Source organism: Prosopis cineraria, unplaced genomic scaffold, assembly GCF_029017545.1.
Source record: "Prosopis cineraria cultivar Desert tree isolate PC_DT_omini unplaced genomic scaffold, ASM2901754v1 PC10, whole genome shotgun sequence".
NCBI lineage: Eukaryota > Viridiplantae > Streptophyta > Magnoliopsida > Fabales > Fabaceae > Prosopis > Prosopis cineraria.
The window spans coordinates 36,517,924-36,542,130 of NW_026555341.1; the positions used below are offsets into that span (position 1 = coordinate 36,517,924).

At 31.0% G+C, this 24,207-nt stretch overlaps 2 protein-coding genes and 1 pseudogene across 2 annotated transcripts; 2 read left to right on the plus strand and 1 right to left on the minus strand.

Moving 5' to 3' along the window:
• Positions 1 to 8,244: 8,244 nt before the first annotated feature.
• LOC129322932 (serine carboxypeptidase-like 50) lies at positions 8,245 to 9,896 on the minus strand. Its single transcript, XM_054969401.1, has one exon. The coding sequence runs from the start codon at positions 9,831 to 9,833 to the stop codon at positions 8,466 to 8,468; it is 1,368 nt and encodes a 455-aa protein (XP_054825376.1). The 5' UTR covers positions 9,834 to 9,896; the 3' UTR covers positions 8,245 to 8,465.
• An 8,043-nt stretch (positions 9,897 to 17,939) lies between these two features.
• On the plus strand, positions 17,940 to 19,382 carry LOC129284567 (uncharacterized). The gene is made up of 2 exons (XM_054920080.1): positions 17,940 to 18,255; positions 18,389 to 19,382. Exons 1-2 carry the CDS (start codon positions 17,955 to 17,957, stop codon positions 19,183 to 19,185), a joined length of 1,098 nt encoding a protein of 365 aa, XP_054776055.1. The 5' UTR covers positions 17,940 to 17,954; the 3' UTR covers positions 19,186 to 19,382.
• An 879-nt stretch (positions 19,383 to 20,261) lies between these two features.
• LOC129322610 (serine carboxypeptidase-like 50) lies at positions 20,262 to 21,567 on the plus strand (annotated as a pseudogene).
• Positions 21,568 to 24,207: the final 2,640 nt, after the last annotated feature.

Below are 24,207 nucleotides of genomic sequence, written 5' to 3' on the forward strand. Positions count from 1 at the left end.
TGAAAATATATGTTAATTTATTAAGGTTTAGATGATTATTTGAGATGAGAAATGAATTATTATGGCTATAGGATTATGATTCTAAGCTAGAGACTCAATTTTAAATTTTTGAGTATTTTAGGTACGAATTTATGAAATAAAAAAAAATTTTGATAATAGAAATTAGTTTAGAAGCTGATTTTTAGATTATTAATGTTTATTGATAATTAAAAGAGGAGTTAAAAATTTTACTTAATAGTGTTGACTCTAGATTTGTATTAAGATTGAGATTAAAAATTATGTTATATTTTTAATTTTATTATTAGAATTATTTTATTAGTTTCAAAAATTGAAACTAATATTTATAAATAATATGTTATTTGTAGATTGTATTATTTGTGAAGATTGTGGTGAGAGAGAAATTGTAAGGAATAATTTATTAAAAAAGTCACGAGGTAACCATGCTTTTAATTTGTGATTAGTGTTACTTCATGTTAATTGGGTGATTATTGAGAAAATTATGAATTTTGTAATATTGTATAATTGTGCAATATTATTATGAATTTGTTTAATTATTGTGAGAGGTGTTGGGAGACTTGCTATTGTTATTGTATTTATGTGCCACGTGGTACGCCCCTATTGGAGCTCAATAGGTGGTTTGTAAGGGCTCGGACTAATCTACCTTTGGCCAGGTAATTTAGCACTGAGTGAGGGCTACGGCTCGAGGTTAATGAAGGGATATAAGGATGATTATTTGTGTGTATTGTAATATTTCTTATATTTGTTGGAATTATATTATTTTTAAATTCTCACTTAGTAAGCACACACTTAACTGTTTGTACACACTATCATAAATTGGTATTGGTTATTGGGACTTTTGAGTCTTATTATGTGGTTAACAATTTTCAGGAGAAGAGCCACGAGTGACACGTGGAGGAGTCCCAGAGGCTTAGTGGTTTAGATCCACTGTCTCTTTTTGGTATTTGATTTATGATTTATAATGTGTTATATTGCCAATATTAGGGCTTTTCGTTTATTGTCAATTATATGAATATATAAATGTAATCATGCCTTTCAAACTATTTCTATTTTTGGTATACTTTGAATGACTGTAATTTTTATATTTGATTTACTTTGGATTGGTTAAAATGGCATGATTATGAGGCCAAATAACTGGCTTGTGTTGAAAATTGACTAAATTATTTATTTTATTTGTTGGGAGTATAAGGATGGACGAATATGATTTAGTTTACTTGTTGGGAGTATAAGGATTGATAAATGTGAGTTAGCCTAGCGGCATGTGGGAGGTAAAAATTTATCTGAAATGTTATATTATGTGAGTTGAAGCCAATTATAAAATATTTTATATTAAAATTATTGATATAAAAATATATTGGGTGCAAGTAACCCAACTATGGTTGAGTTAAATTATATAAAAAAAAAATTTGATGTGTTACACAATGTACCTAGCCCTATTTAAAAAAAAAATTAAGGATAAATTAGCACTTTAAACCTACAATAATAAGCCAACTGAGATAGTCAATGGGCCTTACATGCAATACATGTGGACAAATCATGGTAAAATTGATGAGATGTTAACGGAAGGATAAAACTACTCATCAAAAAGATGATTTAGAAAAATATTACCTCACTTGTCACTATATGATATTCAACTCTCCTAAAAAGAAATTTGGACAAAAAAGTGATCTTTAATCTAAAAAAGAGTTGAACGGAAGAGATTCACTTATCGATGATTCTTGAAATGATTATTGGGTTTGAACTCGCAAGTCTAATATTTGTGGCTGTAAACACGTTGTTGGCGATCTACAAGATTGCAGAGAACGACCAACCTAAATGCATACGAGTTAATATTTCATAGGTGAAATTTTTAGAATATTTGACTTCTTGCAACTAGGATTGATTGGCAGAGCATCAATTGAATATTTGAAAGTTGACTCACCCTTTATCCTCAGGCAGCTCTCACAACTTAACTCTAAGCTCTATGTACATGGTGGTAAATTTTGACATTGTTATTATTGGCAATTCCAAGCATGGTTGATAAGTTTAACAACATTATATTAACCCAAACCTTACCTCCGATCCTATATATTAGTAACTTCTAATTATTTTACAAGAACAAAAAAAATTTTTTTAAATAACTGATATTGAAAAAAAAAGGTAAGAAATTTTTTCAATTTTAAAACACATTTTTTCATATGTAACATTTTACTTTGCTAATATAAAATTGCAAAAGGATAGAATGAGAAAAAAGCAATTACTTACTAACAAGTTTCTCATATCGGTGGTGATATTTAAATTCATGACCTTTTCAATTATGAACCAAATATTTATCAATTGGATTAACTTTTATTGATAAATAATTCCAAATAGGCATACAATAAATAAAAGAATCACAAAATGAACTAATTCCATACTTTCTTGATCCTTTTCTAATACAATTTTTTTAGGAAGTAATCATAATTCCAAATATTGCCTATTACATTAAAAAAACAACTCTCACACTATCATTTGCTAAAATAACTAGTGTGAACACCGTATTTTGTTCGGGTATTTTTTTTAAATTTAATAATAAATAATCAAAAATATAAAAATATAAAAATAAATTTAATCCTTTTTAAGATTAAATTTTAATAAAATCAAAAAGTATATTGTTTAAGTCTTTTAAAATCTCTCCCAAATTATCTCAACCATTTAAAAAATATTGGAATCAACTTTTGAGGATTAAATGTTTTTAAATTTCTCTCTTTAAAAAAGAAAGAAGAGGGACAGAGGAGAGATGAAAACTCAGACCCACGAGTGAAAAAAAAAAGAAAGGAGAGTGAAGACGCATGCACGTTGCAGAAAAAGCAAAGGAAGCATAGCAGAAACACGCATGCAAGTAGTAGAAGAAAAGAAAAGAAACAGAGCCAGAGATGCATGAGCAAAAAAGAGAGCAGAGAGCAGACACAAGCACAGCAAATGTAGAACAAAAAGAAACTGAGCCAAACGTGCACGAAGACAGCAAACGAAACAGCAAAGAAGGTAGACAAAACAGCAGAGAAAAAGTGAGAAAAACAGAGCAGAAACACAACACGCTTGAAGAGCTACATGTAAGCTCTGGAAAAAAAAACCTTTTCTGCTTTAAAATGAAAACTAAGAACACAGAAGAGGGGGGATCCGAAAAACTGAGAAAAACAAAGCTGGAAGCAAGTCTGAGAGAGAATAGAGAAAAAATTAGAAGAAAAGAGAGAACACAGACCGCATGCAAGCAAAAAAAATAGATAGTAGGGAACGGACGAGGAGACTAAGAGAAAAAATTAGAACAGGAGAGAGAAAACTAGACAGAAAAATGAAGGAAAAATAGAGCATGGAGAGAAGGAGAAATAGGAACGTTTCAGCGTGAGAGAAGAGGGAGGAGAGACGGAAAAAGAGAGCCATAAACGTGAGAGATCGGCGAGACCGAGGAAGAGTCTGAGAGAGGAGGAAAAAAAGAGAAGGAAAATAGAGTACAGAACGAGAGACTAAAAAAAACGAAGCAAAAATAGAGCACAATAAGAGACACAAGAGAGAGAGACGGAGTGAGAGACAAGAAAGAGGACGAGAGAGAGAAGGAGACATAGAAAGCACCAGTAAAGGAGAAGCAGAACACACAGACGAAGCATGCACGAGGAAGCTCGAGAAAGAAGAAATGCCAAGTTCATCACCATCCTTCTCTTCCTCTACGTCACCATCACTACTATTATCAACCACAAAAAAAAGTAGCTCAGCTTCTGCTACAGTGTGGGCTTCCTAGGCATCACTTGGGCCTTCGGTGGCATGATCTTCATCCTCGTTTACTGCACCGCCAATATCACTGGTGGTCACATCAATCCTGTAGTTACATTCGGGTTGTTCTTGGCTAGGAAGGTGACGTTCATCCAAGCTTTAGTGTATATGGTGGATCTGTGCTTGGGAGCTATTTGTGGTACTGGACTGGTCAAGGCTCGATGGTGGCCTAGTTGTGGACATATTGCTTTAGAAGAATTAGTGCAGAGGGGTCATGGTTTTGGTTTTGTCAACAACAATATGGATGGAAAATTACCTACAAATAAGAAGAAGATGGAGTAAGGTGCAAGTGGATCCTACGTCTAGCTAGGGAGTATAGAAATGGGTGTTCAACATATCAACAAAGAGCATTGATTCTCATCCTGATCTCCGAAGGTTGCAGTCTGAATTGATGGTAAGATTTCTATCTTATATCTCTTTAATTACAAAACTTGCTAGTTGTAATTTACTCCATAAACTCTTGAGTATATTTTGTTTCAAATATCATCAATCAATATGTTTATAAGTTAGTTCTTTTAAATGCTAAAGCTACTGGTTGTTTTTATTATCTTCTTATTTATTTGCATGCTCATTATGTCACCATTGGAAAGGAGTTCCATTTTTCTTTTTGGATGAATTTTGAATTTTGTAATTGAGATCCAAAAAATAATAGAGTGTATACTTGTTTGTTACTTATTTGTCGTGTGAAATTTTAAGAATTTCACAGACATTTAAAATGATCTTATACCGTGTAAATCAATAAGATTTTGCAGGTATAAAAATCTGACTTGTATCTATATGGACTTCAAAGGCTCATTATTAAAATTAATTCTCTCTTTATAATAAATATTTAAGTCTCATGTGAGATTTTAAGAATATTCGTAGAGACTTAAATTAATCACATTATCATGTAGGATAATAAATCCTCGCAGAAATTATGATTCACAATTTATATGGTAAATAAATAAACAAATTTTGTGAATAAAATAAAAAAACATTTTTATAATTTTTAATTGATTAAATTAATGAATTTAAATTATAATTATATTTTCTAATTAAATCTTTTGGTCATGTGAGATTTTTGAAACTCCGTAAACTTTAAGATAATTGTACTGCCGTGTTAGTCGATAAGGCTTCGCAGGTATAACGATTAAGATTTTTATATTAAAAAATATGTATTATATAATTACGCATTAAAATATGTTTAAAGTGAATATTCTTTAATCCTTTTATCGTGTGAGACTTTGAATCTCTGTAGATATTCAGAATAATCTCGTGTCGTGTAAATCAATAAGATTTTGCAGATATGAGAGCAAAATTTATATATTAAAATTAACTCTCCTTTTATAATCCAAATTAATAATTTATTTAAGTCTCATGTGAGATTTCAAGAATCTTTGTAGGGACTTAAATTAATCACACTATCGTGTAGAATAATAAGTCTTCACAGATATAGTGATTTTTAATCTTTATAATAAATAAATAATTTTTGTAAATAATTATATAATACACAATTTAGAAAATTAATTAACCAAATTAATGCATTTAAATTATAACCATATTCACCAATTATATCTTTTAGTCATGTGAGATTTTTGAATTTACGTAGACTTCTAAAACAATCGTATTATCGTATGAGTTAATAAGACTTTGCAGATATAATGATTAAGTTTTTAAAATATATATATATATATATAATTTATATATTAAATTAATTAAATTAAAGACGTGTTTAAATTTAATTCCTTTATCGTGTGAGATTTTAGAATCTCCGCAGATATTTAGGATAATCATATTATTGTATAAGTCAATAAGGCTTTGTAGGTATATTGATTAAAATTCTTCAAAACACATATCTACATGTTAAAAATTATTATTATTAACACTTAAAAATGTACATAAGAATATTAATAAATAAATTAAATTGGCAAACTCTTTTATCGTGTAAGATTTCAAAATCTCCACAGATATTTAGAGCAATTGCATTATCGTAAAGGTTCTGTAGGTACTGCGATTAAAATTCTCAATCATAAAACATAAAGAATAATTTTAAACCCTTTCCTTTCTTTATTCCAAAAATTTAAAAATAGAGAAAATAATTAAAATTAAATTACCTTTTGCAATTTAAAACACATATATCAAAATTTCAGAAAATATTTTATTTGCAAAATGGTGAATTATTTTTAATTAATTTTTTTTAAAAAATATTTTCACCAACAAACTTTTATGCCCAAACTACGTGGACTTTGATCCCCATCACAGGATATGTAGACCTCAAAGTCAGATTCTGAGTCAAGTCTATCCTCCCTTGTAAATAAATAAACATTTCTCACCTAATTTCTATCATTTTTATATCAAACACATGAATATAAAAGCGATAATTAAAATAATTATAAAACCATATTAATAGAGCACAACAAACTTCAAGTAACCGTTCTAACGAATGGATGTTGTAGGGTGCCTAACACCTTCCCCACACTCAACTGACTCCCGAACCTATTCTCTGATTTTGTAGACCACCCTTATCCTCCATTAATCAGTTTTTCGAGATTTACTTCAAAATCTTGGTGGCAACTCCTCGTTCGATCCAGTTCCTATCGCGAAGGCCAGGACCTCCGCTTGTGTGCCGTCCGTGTTGCATTTTTTCAAGTGTGATAACTAGTTTATCACCAACAAAAATTGATTTAATTGATAAGAATATGACCCATAATCTATAAAGTTATTGGATCAAATCTTGCTGCCAATGCGAGGGCTTTGTTGATAAATAATTTATGAGTACATCTGTAAGCGCTTATGATAAGTGATTATTTTATAATTAAATAGGTATAGATTTTGGTTTAGATTTGATTATATTTATTAATATTTTATATCTATTTAATTAATATTTATATATTTTCCTTTTATCACTTAATTATAAGATAGAAAGGGATTTTAATACAAATGTACTCATATCTTTTTAGTTTTATATTTTGTAAAGAAAAAGAATAAGCTAAATAGAAAAAATATATATATATACATACATATATATATATATATATATAAAATATAAAGGAAGGAAACGTGGGAAGCTGTCATAAGGGTGTGTGTATATATATACATATATATATATATAATATAAAGGAAGGAAACGTGGGAAGCTGTCATAAGGGTATATATATATATATATATATATATATATAATATAAAGGAAGGAAACGTGGGAAGCTATTGTCATAAGGGTGTATATATATATATATATATATATATGGAGACTAAATATTCTAGGAAGATGACATACAAGACACGATTTTCAAAAGAAGAAAACAGGCATAGCAAAAGATACAAGAAAAAAAAAAAGAAGCCTCTACTTTAACTATAAATATTTTCTTCATTAAGAGAAAAGTCATCCAATCACTTATCTGAATACTTCAAAAACTTTTTCTGAGATATTTAGAGCTCGTAGAAGCATTTTGAAGGCTGAAAGCGAGATTGTTGAAGAGTTCTATAAATTATAATTATTTATTTTCTATTTCTTAATTTTCTCTGTGATCATTTTTTAAGATTGAGAATTTTAAAATGGTATTATTTGATTTTATTATGTGTTTTTAAATTACTCAGTTGAGGTAGGGATGTAGTTCAATTGGGGAGCTAATTTTTTATTTTCTTTGTTTTGACTCTTTGCATTTATATTTATGAATATTTTTGCCTTTTCCAATTATATTTATTTCTCTTATCTTTCATATTAATTTAATGATTGGTCACCATTTAATCAAATCTATGGATAATCTTGATGGACTAGCAGGTGAAGAGAGAACCTAAATCTAGAGTAATAAATATAAATAACTAGGCTAGAGATAGTTCTAAAAATTTGTGGTGACTTGAACTATAACTATACAGTTTAATTAGTTACTTAGGTATCTTAGAAACGAATTCAATGTTAATTAAAAAAGAAATTAATAATTCGGGAGAATATTAGGATGCTTTAGGAATAGTTGTCACTATAATTGATCAAAATCAACTCAAAGAGTAGAAACTAGCAACTTATAAGGTGAATCTTAAACCCCAACACTTTAAGTGATTGTATTTTCATCATCATTATTTTCTTGATTTATTTTTATTCTTTATATTTTTATTAAAATTATTTATTTTATTTATTTTTCTTAAACTATTAATTATTTAAATTAATAAAAGTATAATTTTTTTATAGGTTCGATACCTAAAATACTCTGAATAATTTATTATTCTAATCTCATATATTTGTAAGAGCGATCAGCTTATTAAGTCTAGAAGTGTGCCCTAACCTTGGGTAGTCTGAAACTCTACTCACAATAACTAGTTTATCTTATTTCTTATAAACAAATTCAAAAGGACTTTTATATATATAGGATTAAGGAGAGGAGAGAGTATGGTCCTTGCACGCTTTTCTTTTGCCTTGAAAAAAGTACAATTGGATGTCGTGCAAAGAGGGAATTCTTGAGACTCTTGAGGGAGGAAGTAGGATTTATTCATTGGCTATTCGTTGTCATTCCAACAATGAAATGTTAAAACTTCATGATTCCATTTCACCGGCTTTACAACAAAAGAACAACTATGGCCAAAGCACGTATAACAGAACACAGCATGATGCTTAATCTATTTCAAGTTTTTTGAGTCATGTACGATAGGAACAATGCTCCTCCTATTCAGGTGTCTCATAATTTCAATCAAAAACCTAGTAACATATTCTCCTGTTGACCATGATCGTTCTCAAACAAATCCTTCTGCAAAACCCAGTTCTCAATCATTGCTTGAGAGTTCACAGATTGATCAGTGGGCAAAAGATGGCCAGCTCCTAAAACCACAACATTTGTGAGACTCTGCCATTTTTGCACATATCCAGCAATCTCTCCATTCACCTTCCATATCTTCCTATCTGCATTCAAATACTTGTCAATCCCTTCCCATTTCATTCTCTTCACCCATGCTTCTACTTGAACCACACCATCTCTCAGATCATACTGGCCTTGGTACATAAGCACTCTGGTTTTTGTCAACAAGTATTCCACCATGTACTTCACACTCTTCATCACATCCTCTTTCAATACAGCTCCTACATTATTACTACATCCTTCAAAAACAAGAGTCTCACTCACCCCCAATTCCTTCTTCACCTCACTGGATTTCAAGAACTCAGTGACCAGATCATCTTCGTATGGAGCTTTCCTTGTGTAGTCATACAAAGTAGCCAATCCTGTCATGTTCTGCAGCAACCTCAAAGCACTGCTTCTTGCATCTGTAGCCGCACTCCAATTCCCTAGTATGGTCAATCTGATGGCTTCCAATTGAGCTTTCTCCAACTCATTCTTCTGCCTCTCGTTGATCAATCCCAGGTAGTAAGCATTCACAGCATGAGTAGCAACTTGTACTATAGGATGTGTTAACCCATCCCCGATCGCCACACCTACCAAATTCACCTTCTGTGAAGCATTCAATCGAGAATTCTTGTGTAATATGTAATACCCAATTGCAGGAACGTACTTCCCAGCGTAGCTTTCGCCGGTTATATAAATTGGGCGATACTTGAAAGCAGGGTCAAGTTGAATGAACTTGGTTATAGCAACGAAGAGGTGTTTGGCTACAGATTTCTGGTCTCTGGGGATTTCATCAGGATTGGAGGCGACACTGAATCCAGTTCCGATCGGGCTATCGAGGAAAAGGAGGCCGAAGATTCTGTTCCAAGAGCCAGGATTGGGGGCAAGATTTAGGGATTTGGTGACTCGCCATGGTCCGAGCTCGTAGAAGTTGCCGATCATGGAGGAACATCCAGGGCCGCCTTGGAGCCAGATAACAAGTGGGGTTTGGGAGAGAGGTGAAGTGAGGTTCTGGGCTTCGTAGAAAGCGTAGAAAATGGCGGATTTGGAGGTTTCGTTAACAGTGAGATAGCCAGATTTTGTGGGCAAGGCTTGTTTTGGGAAGGAAGAGGTTGAATTTGAAGTTGCAGAGACGTTGAGTGAGAAGAAGAAGAAGAAGAAGAAGAAGAAGAAGAAGAAGAAGAAGAGTGTGAAAGAGCAGGATGTCGCAGTTGACTCCATTTCTGAGGAGCACAATACTTCTTCGGCTGAAACGCTGAGCTATAATTTGGTGGCGATTAAATTAACGAAGGGCGTGGATAATTGGATTTGACGAGAGTGTCAGAGCGTGTATGAATCCGATGCGGAAAATTTCGTGCTGATGACATGAGAATTTGCGCATGCGGACACGTGATGACGATGTCTTTGATCATTATTTTATTGAGTATTCACATGAGGTCTGGCCCACGATAAAATCTGGGAATTTCATAACGCATTTCTTCTTAGACTTTCTTTGGTGGGAGAATTTTAAATGAGAATGAAAGATATGGCTTAATTATTAATTTATTTTAAAAAAATTTAAAATTTTAGTTTAATTTATCATTAATTATTAATTTACTAACTTTATTTATTAATTTATTAATATCAATTATAAATTATAAAACTTATAAGTAATTTATAATTGATATTAGTAAATTATAAAACTTATCGATAATTTACAACTGATGTTAGTAAATTAACAAGTAAAGTTAGTAATTTAACAGCTAATATTGCTGCTTATGATTAAACAACTTATGTGAAGTCTTATATAAGCATTGATATGTCAACTCATGTAACTTGTGACTTATATTAGTAAATTAATAAGTTAAGTAAGAAAATTAATAATTAATAATTCTGCATAACAATTAAAGGGTAATTTAATTTTTTTTATAGTTGAAATTATTTTTAGTTTTATCCTCCTGGATTGGATTGAAGTTTTAAATTTTTTTGAGACCCATTGATAATTAAGTCACTTCTCTAGTTCATATTTGAAAATTTCCCTTCTTTAGTTCATATGTTTAATTTGTTGTTATTTATTATTTATTAATTGTTATCAGAATAAGAAAGCAAGTTCGCTCTTAAATTATAGATGCAGAGTGCCTGGGACCTTGAACTTATTTTTAATATAATGTTTTTCCTTCAATTGAAAATGGTACAATCTAATCCTACTATTAATAAAAGTTAATTTTGACCATTAGTTAAATAAAAAATGATAAAAAGAGATCTCAAAAATTACATAAAAGAAAAAAAATACAATAAAAGATCTAAAAATTACATAAACAAACCCATAAAATTATATAAAAAGACTAAAAAAATTTTATTGGTTTTTTCTTGTAAATTACATAAACTTTTATTAATGATAAAAGCTAAATTGCACTATTTTTAAAAGTTAAAAAAATATTATATAAAAAATAAGTTTAAAATCTTAGACGTTCCTGAATCTATAGTTTAGGAGTCTATTTGCTATTTTATCCTTATTATTAATGTGATATTATTTATAAAATTATACATGTATTTTACATATTATATAATATATAAAGACTAATTTAACCTAAATGAGATTCTGGGCCTTAAAAATATTAAAAAAATTATTTTTTTTAAATAAATGGGGTAAAACACCCAAAAAATTCTAGAGTAAATCTTCACATCTGTAAGGTATGGAACACCCAAGTCATACCTATGTAAGGTACATATGATTTCTAATTAACCTATTGATTTGCAGGGGAATCAAGACCCACAAAATTTTAGAAAGGAATATTCTCTTATATCTTTTTTATAGGTCATTTCTATCATATAAAGCTGATAATATGAGTTGAGTAGTGTTCACCAAAAGTTACATTTTGGGGTGGTAAAAAATATAGCTTGTTTAGATGTGGGCCAAAATGCACAACTTAAACTCACAACGGGTTAACCTATAGATTAGTGTATTAGCTCGTATTTTTTTCTCATTTTAATACTTCTTGATAAGCAAACACTATATGTAACATCCTAAAACTTTAAATCTAAAAAAATAAATTAATTAAGGGATAAATTAGTTAAAAATATGATTAATTTATTTAATTATATTTTTGGGTGGCTAATTGGATTTTTGGGTCATATTTGGCTCTAAATTGAGATAGGATGAAAGTCAGATCAAGTCGGGAGGCATCGGGGGGAGCAAAATCAAGTTGTTGCTCGCTGCACCGTGAGTCACGGCTTACGTGACGTGCACTGCAGCGCACGGTACATCAGGCAACTTAAAATTTTGGGAATCAGCAAAAAAATTAGATTTTGTGGTGAGAAACCTAGAGTACGAAGGGGGCAACTTTGGACACTGCTAGGGCATCAATTGGAAAGGATTTTAAAGATCATTTAAGTCTTCAAACTCTTGGGTAAGATTCCTATCCTTCTTCTTTACCTTTTCATCTCATTTTTCATGGGATTTGAAAGAGTGAGAATTTGGCCTGATGGGATTAAGCCATGAGTTAATGTTTTGAAGGTTTCTATTGACTCTAAAGATTTAATTTAGGTTTATTGATCTTGAATATGTGGTAATATGAAGTTATTTTCTTGTTTGGTAAATTTTGGATCAAGCCCCAACTTGATTATAGGGTGTTGAAGTGTGATAAATTGAGATATTGAGTTTTATATTGTGATAGAGTTAGAAAGAGACTTGAAGGGATGAAATGAACAAATTCTAATCTTGACAAGTCTATTTGTTGAGAATTTGAGTGAGAAGTGGGAGAATTGGGAGGTTATTATTAGCTAATGGTGCTTGTGTTAATTAAAAATTAAGATATACTACTTGTTAATGTAGATTGTGGTGTGGGAAGACTTACCTTGACACAGGAAGAGAATTAGTACCACGGGTAACCCTTTTAGTAACAAAAGGGTTGAGGTAACTAGATAATTTGCCTTATTTATTACCTTGGATAAGTTATTCTCAAGTGCTTTTATATGATTTGTTGAGTATACGTATAAATTCTTTAAAGGTTAACTATTTTAAAAAAAGTGGAGTATTGGTTTGTAAAATTCTATATTTTTGAAGTAAATGAAAAGATTTTGTTATACTTGTTTGAAAAGTTGTTTATGTATGGTCAAGTGGAGATATGTAGTAAAATATCGCATATTAGAGGGTGGGAGGTCACCCTAGTGAAGATAGTGAAGATTTAAATCCATATGGCATTACTAGCACTTCGGGACGCCAGGTGCAGCATTTACTCTCCTAAGTGCCCGAAAATGGGTGCGGTGTTGGAGGCTTACTCTCCTTAGTACCCAAAAGGGTGCGGAGTTGGAGACTATGCTCCTTAGCATTCGTAGGATGCGGTGTTGGAGTAACGACACCCCAATTACTTGTAATAGGGGAAAACAGTAGTCCAGAAGTGGTTTAGGACACTTTGGCCAGGTAGTCCTACCATGAATGGTGAGCTTGGGGACCATACATGTGGTTTAGTTCTGTGAAATAGCCTACTGGTTTGGTCGGGAGTATTGGAGGACCGGATGGTTAGGGATCATGCATGCAAATTTATGGTGATATTATATAATGTGATTATGTCACTTATTTTAATGCTTGTTTATAATTTGGCTTGTTAATTAATAATGTAGATTATCTTAGTGACTGAAATTTTTATCTCACCCCGTGGATTATCATTTTATAGGTGCTACCAGTGAGACTGAGCCAGGGAGAGAATCGGGCAGGGGCTAGCATATCTGCTACACTCTTAGTAAAGCCCGATTTTGGTTTGAGTGGTATAAATAAATTTGTTATATGATATTATATGTTGCCAACTAGGAATGCATATTATTTTAATTGGTTGCACTTGTTTCATACTATGTTGTGGCGTATTTTAGTCCAATATTATATATGAGGTGAATATGTGGTAATTTTTATGGTGATGGGCTAAAATACTAATACAAGTGTAAGGAATGTTTTATCTAAGTGGTGATAATGTATTAGTAGTGTATTATATGGCAATAGAGGCTAAATAGTACTTGTAGTGTTAATTGTGCATTTTGGCCATATTGGGTAAAATGGCCATTGAATGGCCAAATTTTATGTTTGGTACGTTTTTGTGTGTTTGATTGGTCATTCAAGTGTATTTTGATCAATTGGACTTGGTTCAAGCCTCACAATGGGTTAATGGTATAAGTTATGAGTTTTGGGTGTTTGGATGGTTGAAATTTTTTTTGAAAAACTGACTTTTGCATCCGAGTGTCTAAAATTCTCATATGGTGTTAGATCGTAACAAAACTTATACCATTAGTTAGCTTATTGAATAAGTTTCGCATGGGCGCTTGAATCACTCCAATCGGACATTGGATGTGAAAATGGCGCGCATTTGAAATTCATCCAGAAAAGCTATCATGACAGCATTACTGTCATGGACAGGTGCGCCGCGACGCATTTGGCGCAAACCGTGGCGCACGATACAGCAAGGAAATTTGTCTTTCTGTGCCATATGCCGCGGCGCACGGACCACGAGCTGCGGCGCATGGACCAAAACACTAAAAAATGATATTTTTGGCCCTGTTTTGAAGTGGTTTGCTTCCCAAAACTTTTCCATGCTTTCAATACCTTTATAAATTATTAAGTTTGAGCTCAAACTATCAATTTAAAGGGTTTTTATGGGATCCCAAATATTCCTCAATTATTTTTAAAAGATTATTAGTTTTAACCCTTTTATATATAATGTAAGATTAGGAGTAAATCCTTGCTCCTAATTATGATTGGTTGTTGTGATTGTGTAGTGAATTTTAATAATGTCAAGGTGGATATTACATTATAGCTCACACATTAGGCCTTAAGGACTGCTAACTTGGGGATTTCAGTGTTTACTTGATCTCCTCCACATAGTAGCATGCATGTGCTATAGTGGTTGAGAATCTAATACTTTTTAGGGTAGTTTAATTATATTTCTTCCTATTCTATCAAAAAATAAATCTTTGAGTTAATATTTTGTAAAAAATTACTACTATAATTTCTATTAAAATATATAATTAAATTTAAACCATTAAAATTTAATCTATTTAATTTAATAAAAAATTGTAACTATTTTTAAAATATTTTATAAAGTAATATTATTTTTTCAAATTTTCATTATAGTTTTAAATTATTTAGATAAAATTCTAACACTTTAATTTTATTTATATATTTTTATGTAAAAATATAGTTAACATTTTATAAAATATTAAATCAGAGATTTGTTGAAAAATTTTGACCTAAACATAATAAAAAAAATTAAAATATTTTATTTACGTATTATTTATTCAGTGATTACAAAGACGTGGGATTGTCATCATCTTTAGCTACTAATAATAGTGTTGGAAGAAAAGCAAGTTCTGTTGTGCCTATATTGTCATCGTCATCTTCTTTTCACGTTTTGGATTGTAATTTAAAGTTTTATTATGTTTGTTTGTGGTGGAATATATATTTATTTTGAATTGTATTGATGTTTTAAATTTGTATCGTACTTTTTAATGATTTAGAATGAATTTTATTGTTATGTGGATAATTATTTTTTAAGGAAAAATGATTTTCTTTGCCACAAAAAATGAAAAGAGGTAAATTTGTAGTTTTTAAAATTGGGAAAAAAATATAAAAAATATGTTTTATTGGGGGGTTGGCAGTGCTGTGGGTTGATGGGCTAGCAATAGCATAAATATAACCCACGAGAATGTGGGTTACATTAGCTTGTAACCCTTGGGTTAGCCTATATTACCAACTTTATTATCAACCTCATTAATATTAATGCAAAAATATAAAAAGAAATATGAATGTATAAAATTTCAAATATGCTCATATATTAAAAATTTAAAAGGTGATGTTATATTATTTTTTTCTTTCATGAAGGATAATTTTAAAAAATATTTTTTAAATGTTAGCTGAAAAGATGCGTCATTACTTATAAATAAGATTAGATAGATCTTTTAGGATGTGTCTTATAAATGAGACCAAAGGGGGTACACTATACTCTATTCTGACCATAATATAAGTAATAGTTAACTAATTCATGATTTATGAACAATGTTAGTTGAAGCATTAAATTCTTAAAAATGTTGACATCTTTACATTTATACCCTCATTAAATACACTATATAAGAGTTTTGATAATAGTAATTAAAATTTCAATACATAATTTTTTCAAAAAGAGTAATATATGAAGTAAGGGTACAATTGAAAAAATAAAAATAAAATTATCTAATGTCTTATATTTTGAATTGGATAAAATTTTTAATATAGTTTGGAGGTAATAAGTTTTATGTTATTGGCTAGAATTGATAGCATTCCCATTCCTTTGATTTATATATCTAATTAACATTTGTATTTATCAAAAATCATTCCTATATTTTAGAAAATAAAATTATAAAGATTAATTTTTTTAAAAAAATAGTTTTTATAATCTCTAAAGATTAAGCATTTTTGTAATTTAAATTATTAGTTCCTAAATTTTAAAATACTTTTAATCTTTATAATTTTATTTTCTAAAATATAGAGACCAATATTTTAAATAATTTAAACTATAAGGACTGAGTTGTATATATTCAAAGATCGGGTTATAACTGAGTCAAAACTATATGATCAAATGATTAAATTTTTCTTTAAAATTATTTTCAAATGACATTTACAAAAAACAAACCAAAAAATTTTATTTTATACTAAATAGTAACCAATCTGTTAAAATCCATATCATTTTTTTTCTTTTTACCCGGTGATACCCTTAACAAAGATTTCAAACAATTCTCAAGTAAAGGCCTCTTAGAGAAATTTCTAATGATTAAGCACAATCTTTTAAACTATCTCAATTGGACATTGAACCTGAGTTGTTGAGTTGCCCAAAAAGAATTGTGATGTTGTGAATGAAGTTGGAAAGAAATTGAACTATAAGAAACTTCCTTTATCTATTCGAATCAGCAAGAAGAAGCTTCAATGGTACAAAAATTTTATAAAAGCAAGCGATTTAATTTTTTGTTTGATCAAAACGATGTTTTCCTGCAATAAAAACCAAAGTCTCAAGTGGAGGCTTAATCATCATAAGATAATTGATCAACGAATTCCACCTGAGAATATTTTTTTAATTTACATCAGTAAAAAAATAATCAACTTTTACTTAAGTGTCAACTAAACAGTTAATGTTTGAGAAATTTGATGGATTGGTCATATTGACAACCCAACCTTATGAGTTTGATTAAAATTATAAATTTGGGTGCGTGAGGCTCAATTTGAGCCAAGCTTTTTCAGGCAAGTTCAAATAAGCTTAATTTTTTTTTGGTGACACAAATAAGCTTAAATTTATAGAAAAGCTTAAATAGTTAAATTTGACCTTAAAATTTTTGAGATTCAAGTTCATTTAGGCCGGCCATAATACTCAAATTGTTGAATTTTTTAATTTTTATTTTAAAAAAAATTTCAATATTTATTTTAAAATTAATTATTTTATTTTATCAAAAAATATAAAATATAGTTTTCGAGATGCTTAAAAAATGTAAAAGACTAATTTTTTTAGAAAACTTATTAGGTCTCAAAGTTTAAAAATAAAGATTAAAATACATTTTAAATATTATTGAGATATTTTATAGATTAAAACTATAATAAAAATATAACAATTTTTAATATTTTTTTAAAAAATATTTATAAGATTGTATTCAAATATATGATCTCTTAGAACAAAATAAACTGAAACTTAAAAAATCAATTAATATTTAATATATTTTTTTAAAAAAAGGTAATTTCTTTTGGGCCCAAATGCTCCTATTTTTTAAGGCTTAAGTTCAATATACTCCAAATATTAAAAAAATAGTATTTTGTTAAGCTCAGCCTTTATTTATTAATTAATTTATTATTTTTGCTGGTTGGTTTGTCAGGTTTAGTTAGTATTACTGGCTCAAAGTTTGATTGGCAACAGTCCCTGACCCATGTTCTTATTTCCCCTTCGCCCTCCATGCGCCTCCAATATTATACATTAGACAAAGGACACATGCCCTTTCTATTATTGTTGTTTTCATGCCAAGTTATCATCAAGTATAATTGCTTGCCATCCCCATAAGCATGCCTGTCCCAACTGACAAACTGATTTGGCTATAGCTGTTTCTCCCGCAAATCCTGCCAATACTTTCTTCACTCCATCTAACATTACCTGCATCTGCATGTACCCTTCTATAACAATAATCTGTATGCATGTATCAAATTTCAACAATCCTTTTTAATTCTACATTATTCAGTCAGGGAATCCGGCCATGCATGTTCATACTTCAGTTTGAGCCAACCCTGAATTACTTTACAAGATTGCAAAAGCCTCCTTCACGATTCAGAAGCAACCCATTTGGCCAGAGAAACACATCTATAAAATGCGGGCCAAATTTGGGCTGCTGCATCATCAACTGTTTCTATCTTCATATCGCATTCATCACATTGAACACGATATGGAGATCGCTAAAGGCAGTTCCTTCTTGATTATCAGTCTGGTGCTTATCTCAAGTTTGATCCAAGCCCAGGCTTATTATTCTCTCTACTGTGGTCACAAAACCAGATGCTCTGGAAAGTACATCAGATGCCCCACTGAATGCCCCAGCAGCGAATCATCTGATCCTCAGGCTAAAGTCTGCTTCATTGACTGTGACAAGCCTGTTTGCAAGGCTGTCTGCAGAAGTAAGCTTAGCTATTCTTTCACTTTCTCCTCTTCATAACTCCTTGTGCAATCTCTCTCTCTCTCTCTCTCTCTCTCTCTCTCTCTTTTTTTTTTTTTTTTTTTACTGATTAATTGCTTGTGTTCGTGTTTTAGAACGAAAACCGAACTGCAACGCACCAGGATCAGGATGCTACGATCCTCGATTCATAGGCGGAGACGGCAGGGTTTTCTACTTCCATGGCAAGAGCAACGAACACTTCGCCTTGGTCTCCGACTCCGACCTTCAGATCAACGCCCGATTCATCGGACACAGACCGGCCGGTCGAGGCCGAGACTACACTTGGATCCAAGCCCTTGGCATCCTCTTCAAGTCACAGACTTTCTCGCTCGAAGCCAGCAAGACTTCACAGTGGAACGACGACGTCGACGATCTTCTCAGGTTCACCTACAACGGCAACGATCTACTCCTGCCGGAAGGCACCCTCTCTAGCTGGAGCTCTCCAGAACACGAGATCAAGGTAGAGAGAGTGGCGAACAAGAACAGCGTGATGGTGACGATTAGGGACGTGGCTGAAATTCTGGTAAACGTGGTGCCAGTGACGAAGGAAGATGACAGGATTCATAACTACCAGTTGCCTTCAGATGACTGCTTTGCTCACTTGGAAGTTCAATTCAGGTTCGTGAAGTTGTCTGCCGCCGTTGAAGGAGTGCTCGGGAAGACATACAGGCCAGATTTTGAGAACCCGGCGAAGCCAGGAGTGGCGATGCCAGTGGTCGGAGGCGAAGACAAGTATAGAACAGCCTCTTTGCTTTCTGCAAGCTGTGAGTCATGCCTAGTCTGGCAGAAACATTCATCGACTGAGAAAGAAGCCGATAATGCAGTGGCAGAGGGTGCCACTCTTGACTGCAGCAAGTTCTCTCATGGTCTTGGAATTGTCTGCAAGAAATGAATATGCAAGTCGTGTGAGTCTCGAAAGCTGGGTTGAAGTGAAATCTCTAATAAATTAATCAATATACAGTACCTGATTCTTTAATGTTTGCTCTAAGCTGATGCTGCTACATCAGTTTGCTATGTTATGTAACTCATGTCCAGTGCATGGGGTAAGATTTAAGTTTATTTGAATAAACTATTTGCGTTTTTATATCACCTTCCGCTTCTCTATGAAGTTTTCAAGAATAAAAAACTAAAATAATGTTTGTTTAATGGTCCATTCGAAATTAAGCATATAAGAGTAGCTTATATAGTTTATTTCTTGCATGGAGCTGGCTTAATGTTTTTTCTAGAAAAAAGTGCCAGCTGTTTGAATTTTGTCATTGAATGATGGTGTTGTGGAAGGTAAATTTAAACGGTTTAAATGCTCTGAATATGATATATGTGAATTTATGTGAAGTTATTTTATAGTATTTTTCATTATTTTATTATTTTTTATAAAATATAAAATATTTTTTCCTTTCTTCCTCTAAAGACTAAAGTTGATGTCTATGAATTTCTGTGAAATTTTTTATTTTTGATATTTTTATTATTTTATTATTTCTTATAAAATATAAATTTTTTCTTTCTTCCTTAAAAATGTAAACTTCACACAAATTTATAAATATCAATTTTAAAAGATTTAAATTCGTTAAATAGTGCTATTGATCATTTTCCATACATGTATGATGTGTGCATGTATATCCTCTTGTATTCAATGGCTTTTCAGCTTGCATTTGTTCTTTTATTAACTGCCGTGAGCTGTTCTATATATTGCGTCTACAAAATTAACTTTTCAAGATGATATTTTCAATTTTATAGTGATCTCTAAATAATATTCCGTCTAGTCGTAATTTTAAGGATACAGTTGAAATGCAGATTGAAATAGTTAAATACAAAAAATAAAAAGGATCCACCTTTGGCAGAACTCACAGGTAACTTCGTGAATCTCGCTTTCCGGATCCAAATTCCTCGGGCCATCAACGGAGTAAATGAGAACCAATTCTCTTGCGATCCTGCTCCTCTCCACTCTCATCTTCTGCTTAAATCACTCCCATGTCACCGCTTCTTCTCTTCTTCCTCCCCAAATCCATCCCCTCTGTTACCAAAACAAGCCCTGTACTTTTCTCTTCATACTCCAATTCTGCCATTTTCTACACTTTCTACGAAGCTCGGAAGTCAGAACCTCACTTCATCTCTCTCCCAAATCCCACTTCTCGTGGCAACTTCTTCGAGCTCGGTCCGTAGCGCGTCACCAAATCCCTAATTCTCGAAGCCAATCGCGGCTCTTGGAACAGAATCGTCGGCCTCCTTTTCCTCGATAACCCGATCGGCACCGCATTCAATGTAGGCTCACACCCTCAAGAAATCCCAAGAGACCATAAATCTGTAGCCAAACAGCTCTTTTATGCCATCACTAAATTCATTCAACTCGACCCTGTTTTCAAGTATCGTCCAATTTATATAACCGGGGAAAGAAACGCAGGAAAGTACGTTCCTGCAACTGGGTATCACGTATTACGAAAGAATTCTTGTTTAAATGTTGCCCAGAGGCTGAATTTGGCAGGTGTGGCGATTGGAGATGGACTGACTGATCCAGTGACACAAGATGCTAATCATGCTAAGATTGCTTATCATATTGGTTTGATCAACGAGGGGCAGTAGAATGAGGTGAAGAAATCTCTATCAGTGGCAATCAGATAGGCCAAAGTGGGGAATTGGAGAGCTGCAAAAATGCCAGAAGCAGTGCTTTGAGCATGTTGCAGAACGTGACTGGTTAGGCTACTTTGTATGACCACACAAAGAGAGCTCCTTATGATGATTATCTGGTCACTGAGTTCTTGAAATCCGATGAGGTGAAGAAGGCACTAGGGGTGAATGAATCTGTCGCGTTTGAAGGCTGCAGTGAAGCTGTTCTAGCCATCTTATACGAGGACTTGATGAAGAGTGTGAAAGTATATGGTGGAGTACTTGATGAAGAGGACCAGGCTGCTTCGGCACCAAGGGCAAAATGATTTGAAGTTAGGGGTGGCTCCAAGTGAGGCGTGGGTGAAGACGATGAAATGGTAAGGGATTGAGAAGTACTTGAATGCAGAAAGAAAGACCTGGAAAGTGAATGGTGAAGTTGCAGAATATGTGCAAAAATGGGGAAGCCTCACCAATGTTGTGGTTTTGGGTGGTGACCATCTTTTGCCTGCTGATCAACCTTTGAACTCTCAAGTAATGATAGAAGATTGGGTTTTAGAGAGGAATCTGTTTGAATATAAGCAACACGGGATGGTTTCTGACATTTAGTTTGAAGCTCTCTGAATCACCAATAGCTTATTATCTGACATGATGTGTAAATACAGTCAAAAGTTTGTAGCGAAACTAGTGAAGCTAGATAAAGAGATTTTTATGTTCATTTCTGGATGTATAGTTAACGAATGAAATCATTGATTACTGACTTACTGTGAGCCTGCAACCATATATACTGAGGAGTTCCCATTAATTTGTTTGGTGAAAGTGAAAGGATGATGGAGATATATGTGAGCTGTTTGTTTAATATTAATTAAGTAATTTTTAGATAGTTTAAAAATTTTGACCCTCTTTATTTAAGATTAAAAAATAAATAATTTGTAAATAGTTTAATGATTTTATAAAAAAAATATTTATTTTATAAAGATTTTATAAAAAAATATTATTTTATTTTTGCTATAATAATAAAAAAGTCATTATTAGTTAGTTATTTTTAAATTTTATAATATTTTTTTGTAAAAATAATTTTTTGTTCAATTATTTTTAAATTTTGTGATATATTTATGCATCACACCTTTTAAATTGTTGTATCTCATCTACCGCATCAAATAGAAGCTACTGAAATTATCTTCTCAAAATAATTAGAAATATTCTTTTTTCAGATTCTAATTATTTTTAAAAATTTAAACAAATATTGTAAAAAGTCACAAAATATTTTTTTTCTAAAATAAGTACTTTTTGAAAAAAACAAGTCCTTTATATAAAAAATATATTTTATAAATATTTTATAAAAAATAAATACTACATTATTTTATGTTTGGTTATGGTAATAAAAAATTAATTATTATTTAATTATTTTTATATCTTGTAATATCTTCCATAATTTTTATTTTATAAAAATAATTTATTATTTAATTATTTAAAATTTTATGATATTGTTGCATCAGATTTTTTTCAGACTTTTCAAAATCATCAAAAATTTATTTTTTTTAGATTTTAATTATTTTTAAAAATTTAAACAAGCATTATTAAAATTCAAAAAACAAACTAGCCCATAATAAACTAGAAAAAAGAAAATGAATCTTATACGTAGGTGTAATGTTGTTGGAGTATTTTCATCTTCAATAAAAATAAGAAATTTAAAACTTGAAAAAATGACAATAAAATTTCTTTGAATTATATAAATGACAATCTAATATCTAAAAATGCTATAATTCTATTGAAGTTTCAAGAAACTTCTGTGTGAATAAATTTGAAGTAAAAAAAACTATTTTACCCTTATTAAAAATAACAAGTAAGAAATCATAATTTGTCAATTATAATTTTTGTTATTGAAAAATAAGTCCAAATCATAATTTTTACTTAAAGAATAATAACTTTTATTTCATAAATAGTAAAAGTTAAACAAGAAATTACAACTTATCAAGTGTAATTTCTGTTATTGAAAAATAAGTTCTCAAAATAACAAACTCTATTTATAATTTTTGTTTAAAGAATAACAATTTTTATTCAAAGAATCATAAAAATTAAACAAGAGATCACAACTTGTTAATAAAGTAAAATAATCTTTTTAATTTAAAATTTATTGATAAAAAGATTTCTAGAGACTTCAATAAAATTATGGCATTTTAATAGATCAAATTATCATTTATATAATTCAGGAGATTTTTATTTTTATTTTCCTAAAAACTTTAAGGATGTTGGTGACAAACATTTATTTTTTTAAAAAAATTGATTTGAAATTTGAACTGGTTTTCATTTGATTAGCTTGTATTCCAGATATTAAAATATACTAGAGTAATTGCGTACATTTTGATAAAAGAATTTCTTTTAATTAACAACTGCTTCTTCATCAGAAACTGGTTTATTGATCAAACCAAATCCATATATATCCTGCCATATATGTGAATAATTCTTTTAAGTTTCAACGGTAGGCATTTTGATTCTTCCAAATGAGCTCTGGGAAATGCATTTAGAACTTCCTCAGATGTATATGTAATATAAAATTAGCACAACTTTCAATTAATGGTACTTGTAAGACTCTTTGAAAATATAATAAAAGAAACTTGACTCTCATATATGCTATATATCTTGCTTTATGAGTAACTAATTTCCTGGTGCCACAAAGTAGAGGACGGATAAATGTAAAAGAATAATGGATGGGATGATCAAAATATTAGAAATTAAATTACTAAAGCATTATTGGATGTTGGATGTTTCATATCAAATAACTCCGGAGGGGTCATGCGCAGTAAACAAACCGATAAAAGAAAAATAAGCAGAAACAGAAAAGTAACACAACAAATTAGGCCTACTATTTCTTCTGCTTCTCCTTCCTCAAACTCCATTCTTTCTGCCTCTTCTTGCTCAAGTCTTGTTCTGGACCTTGATGATGATAATGATGATGGAGATGGGTTCTCCATTGAAATCTGAATGGATTCAAAACCAAGATCACTCAGAAACTAGAAAACTAACAAGGCGAGTTAGAGAGCTGTGAGTGGGTGTCGTTTATATAGAGCAGATTGATGAGTTTGGATGAAAAGTAATACGACACTGTGATAGGGGCATATTTTAGAGATAAATAGATATAGACTTTGGATTGTATTTGATTCGATTTATTAATATATTGTACCTATTTAACTAATTTTCATATATTTTTTCTTATCACTTAATTATAAAATAAATAAGAATTTTTACTATAAAATCTACTCATATTTTTTTTTTGTTTTTATATCAAGCTGGAAAAAAAGAATAATATATCAAG

Coding starts and splice junctions, on each gene's coding strand:
- LOC129284567 (XM_054920080.1), top strand. CDS start 17,955: ATGCGGGCCAAATTTGGGCTGCTGCATCATCAACTGTTTCTATCTTCA. Junction 18,256..18,388: donor TTGCAAGGCTGTCTGCAGAA/GTAAGCTTAGCT, acceptor TTCGTGTTTTAG/AACGAAAACCGAACTGCAAC.
- LOC129322932 (XM_054969401.1), bottom strand. CDS start 9,833: ATGGAGTCAACTGCGACATCCTGCTCTTTCACACTCTTCTTCTTCTTC.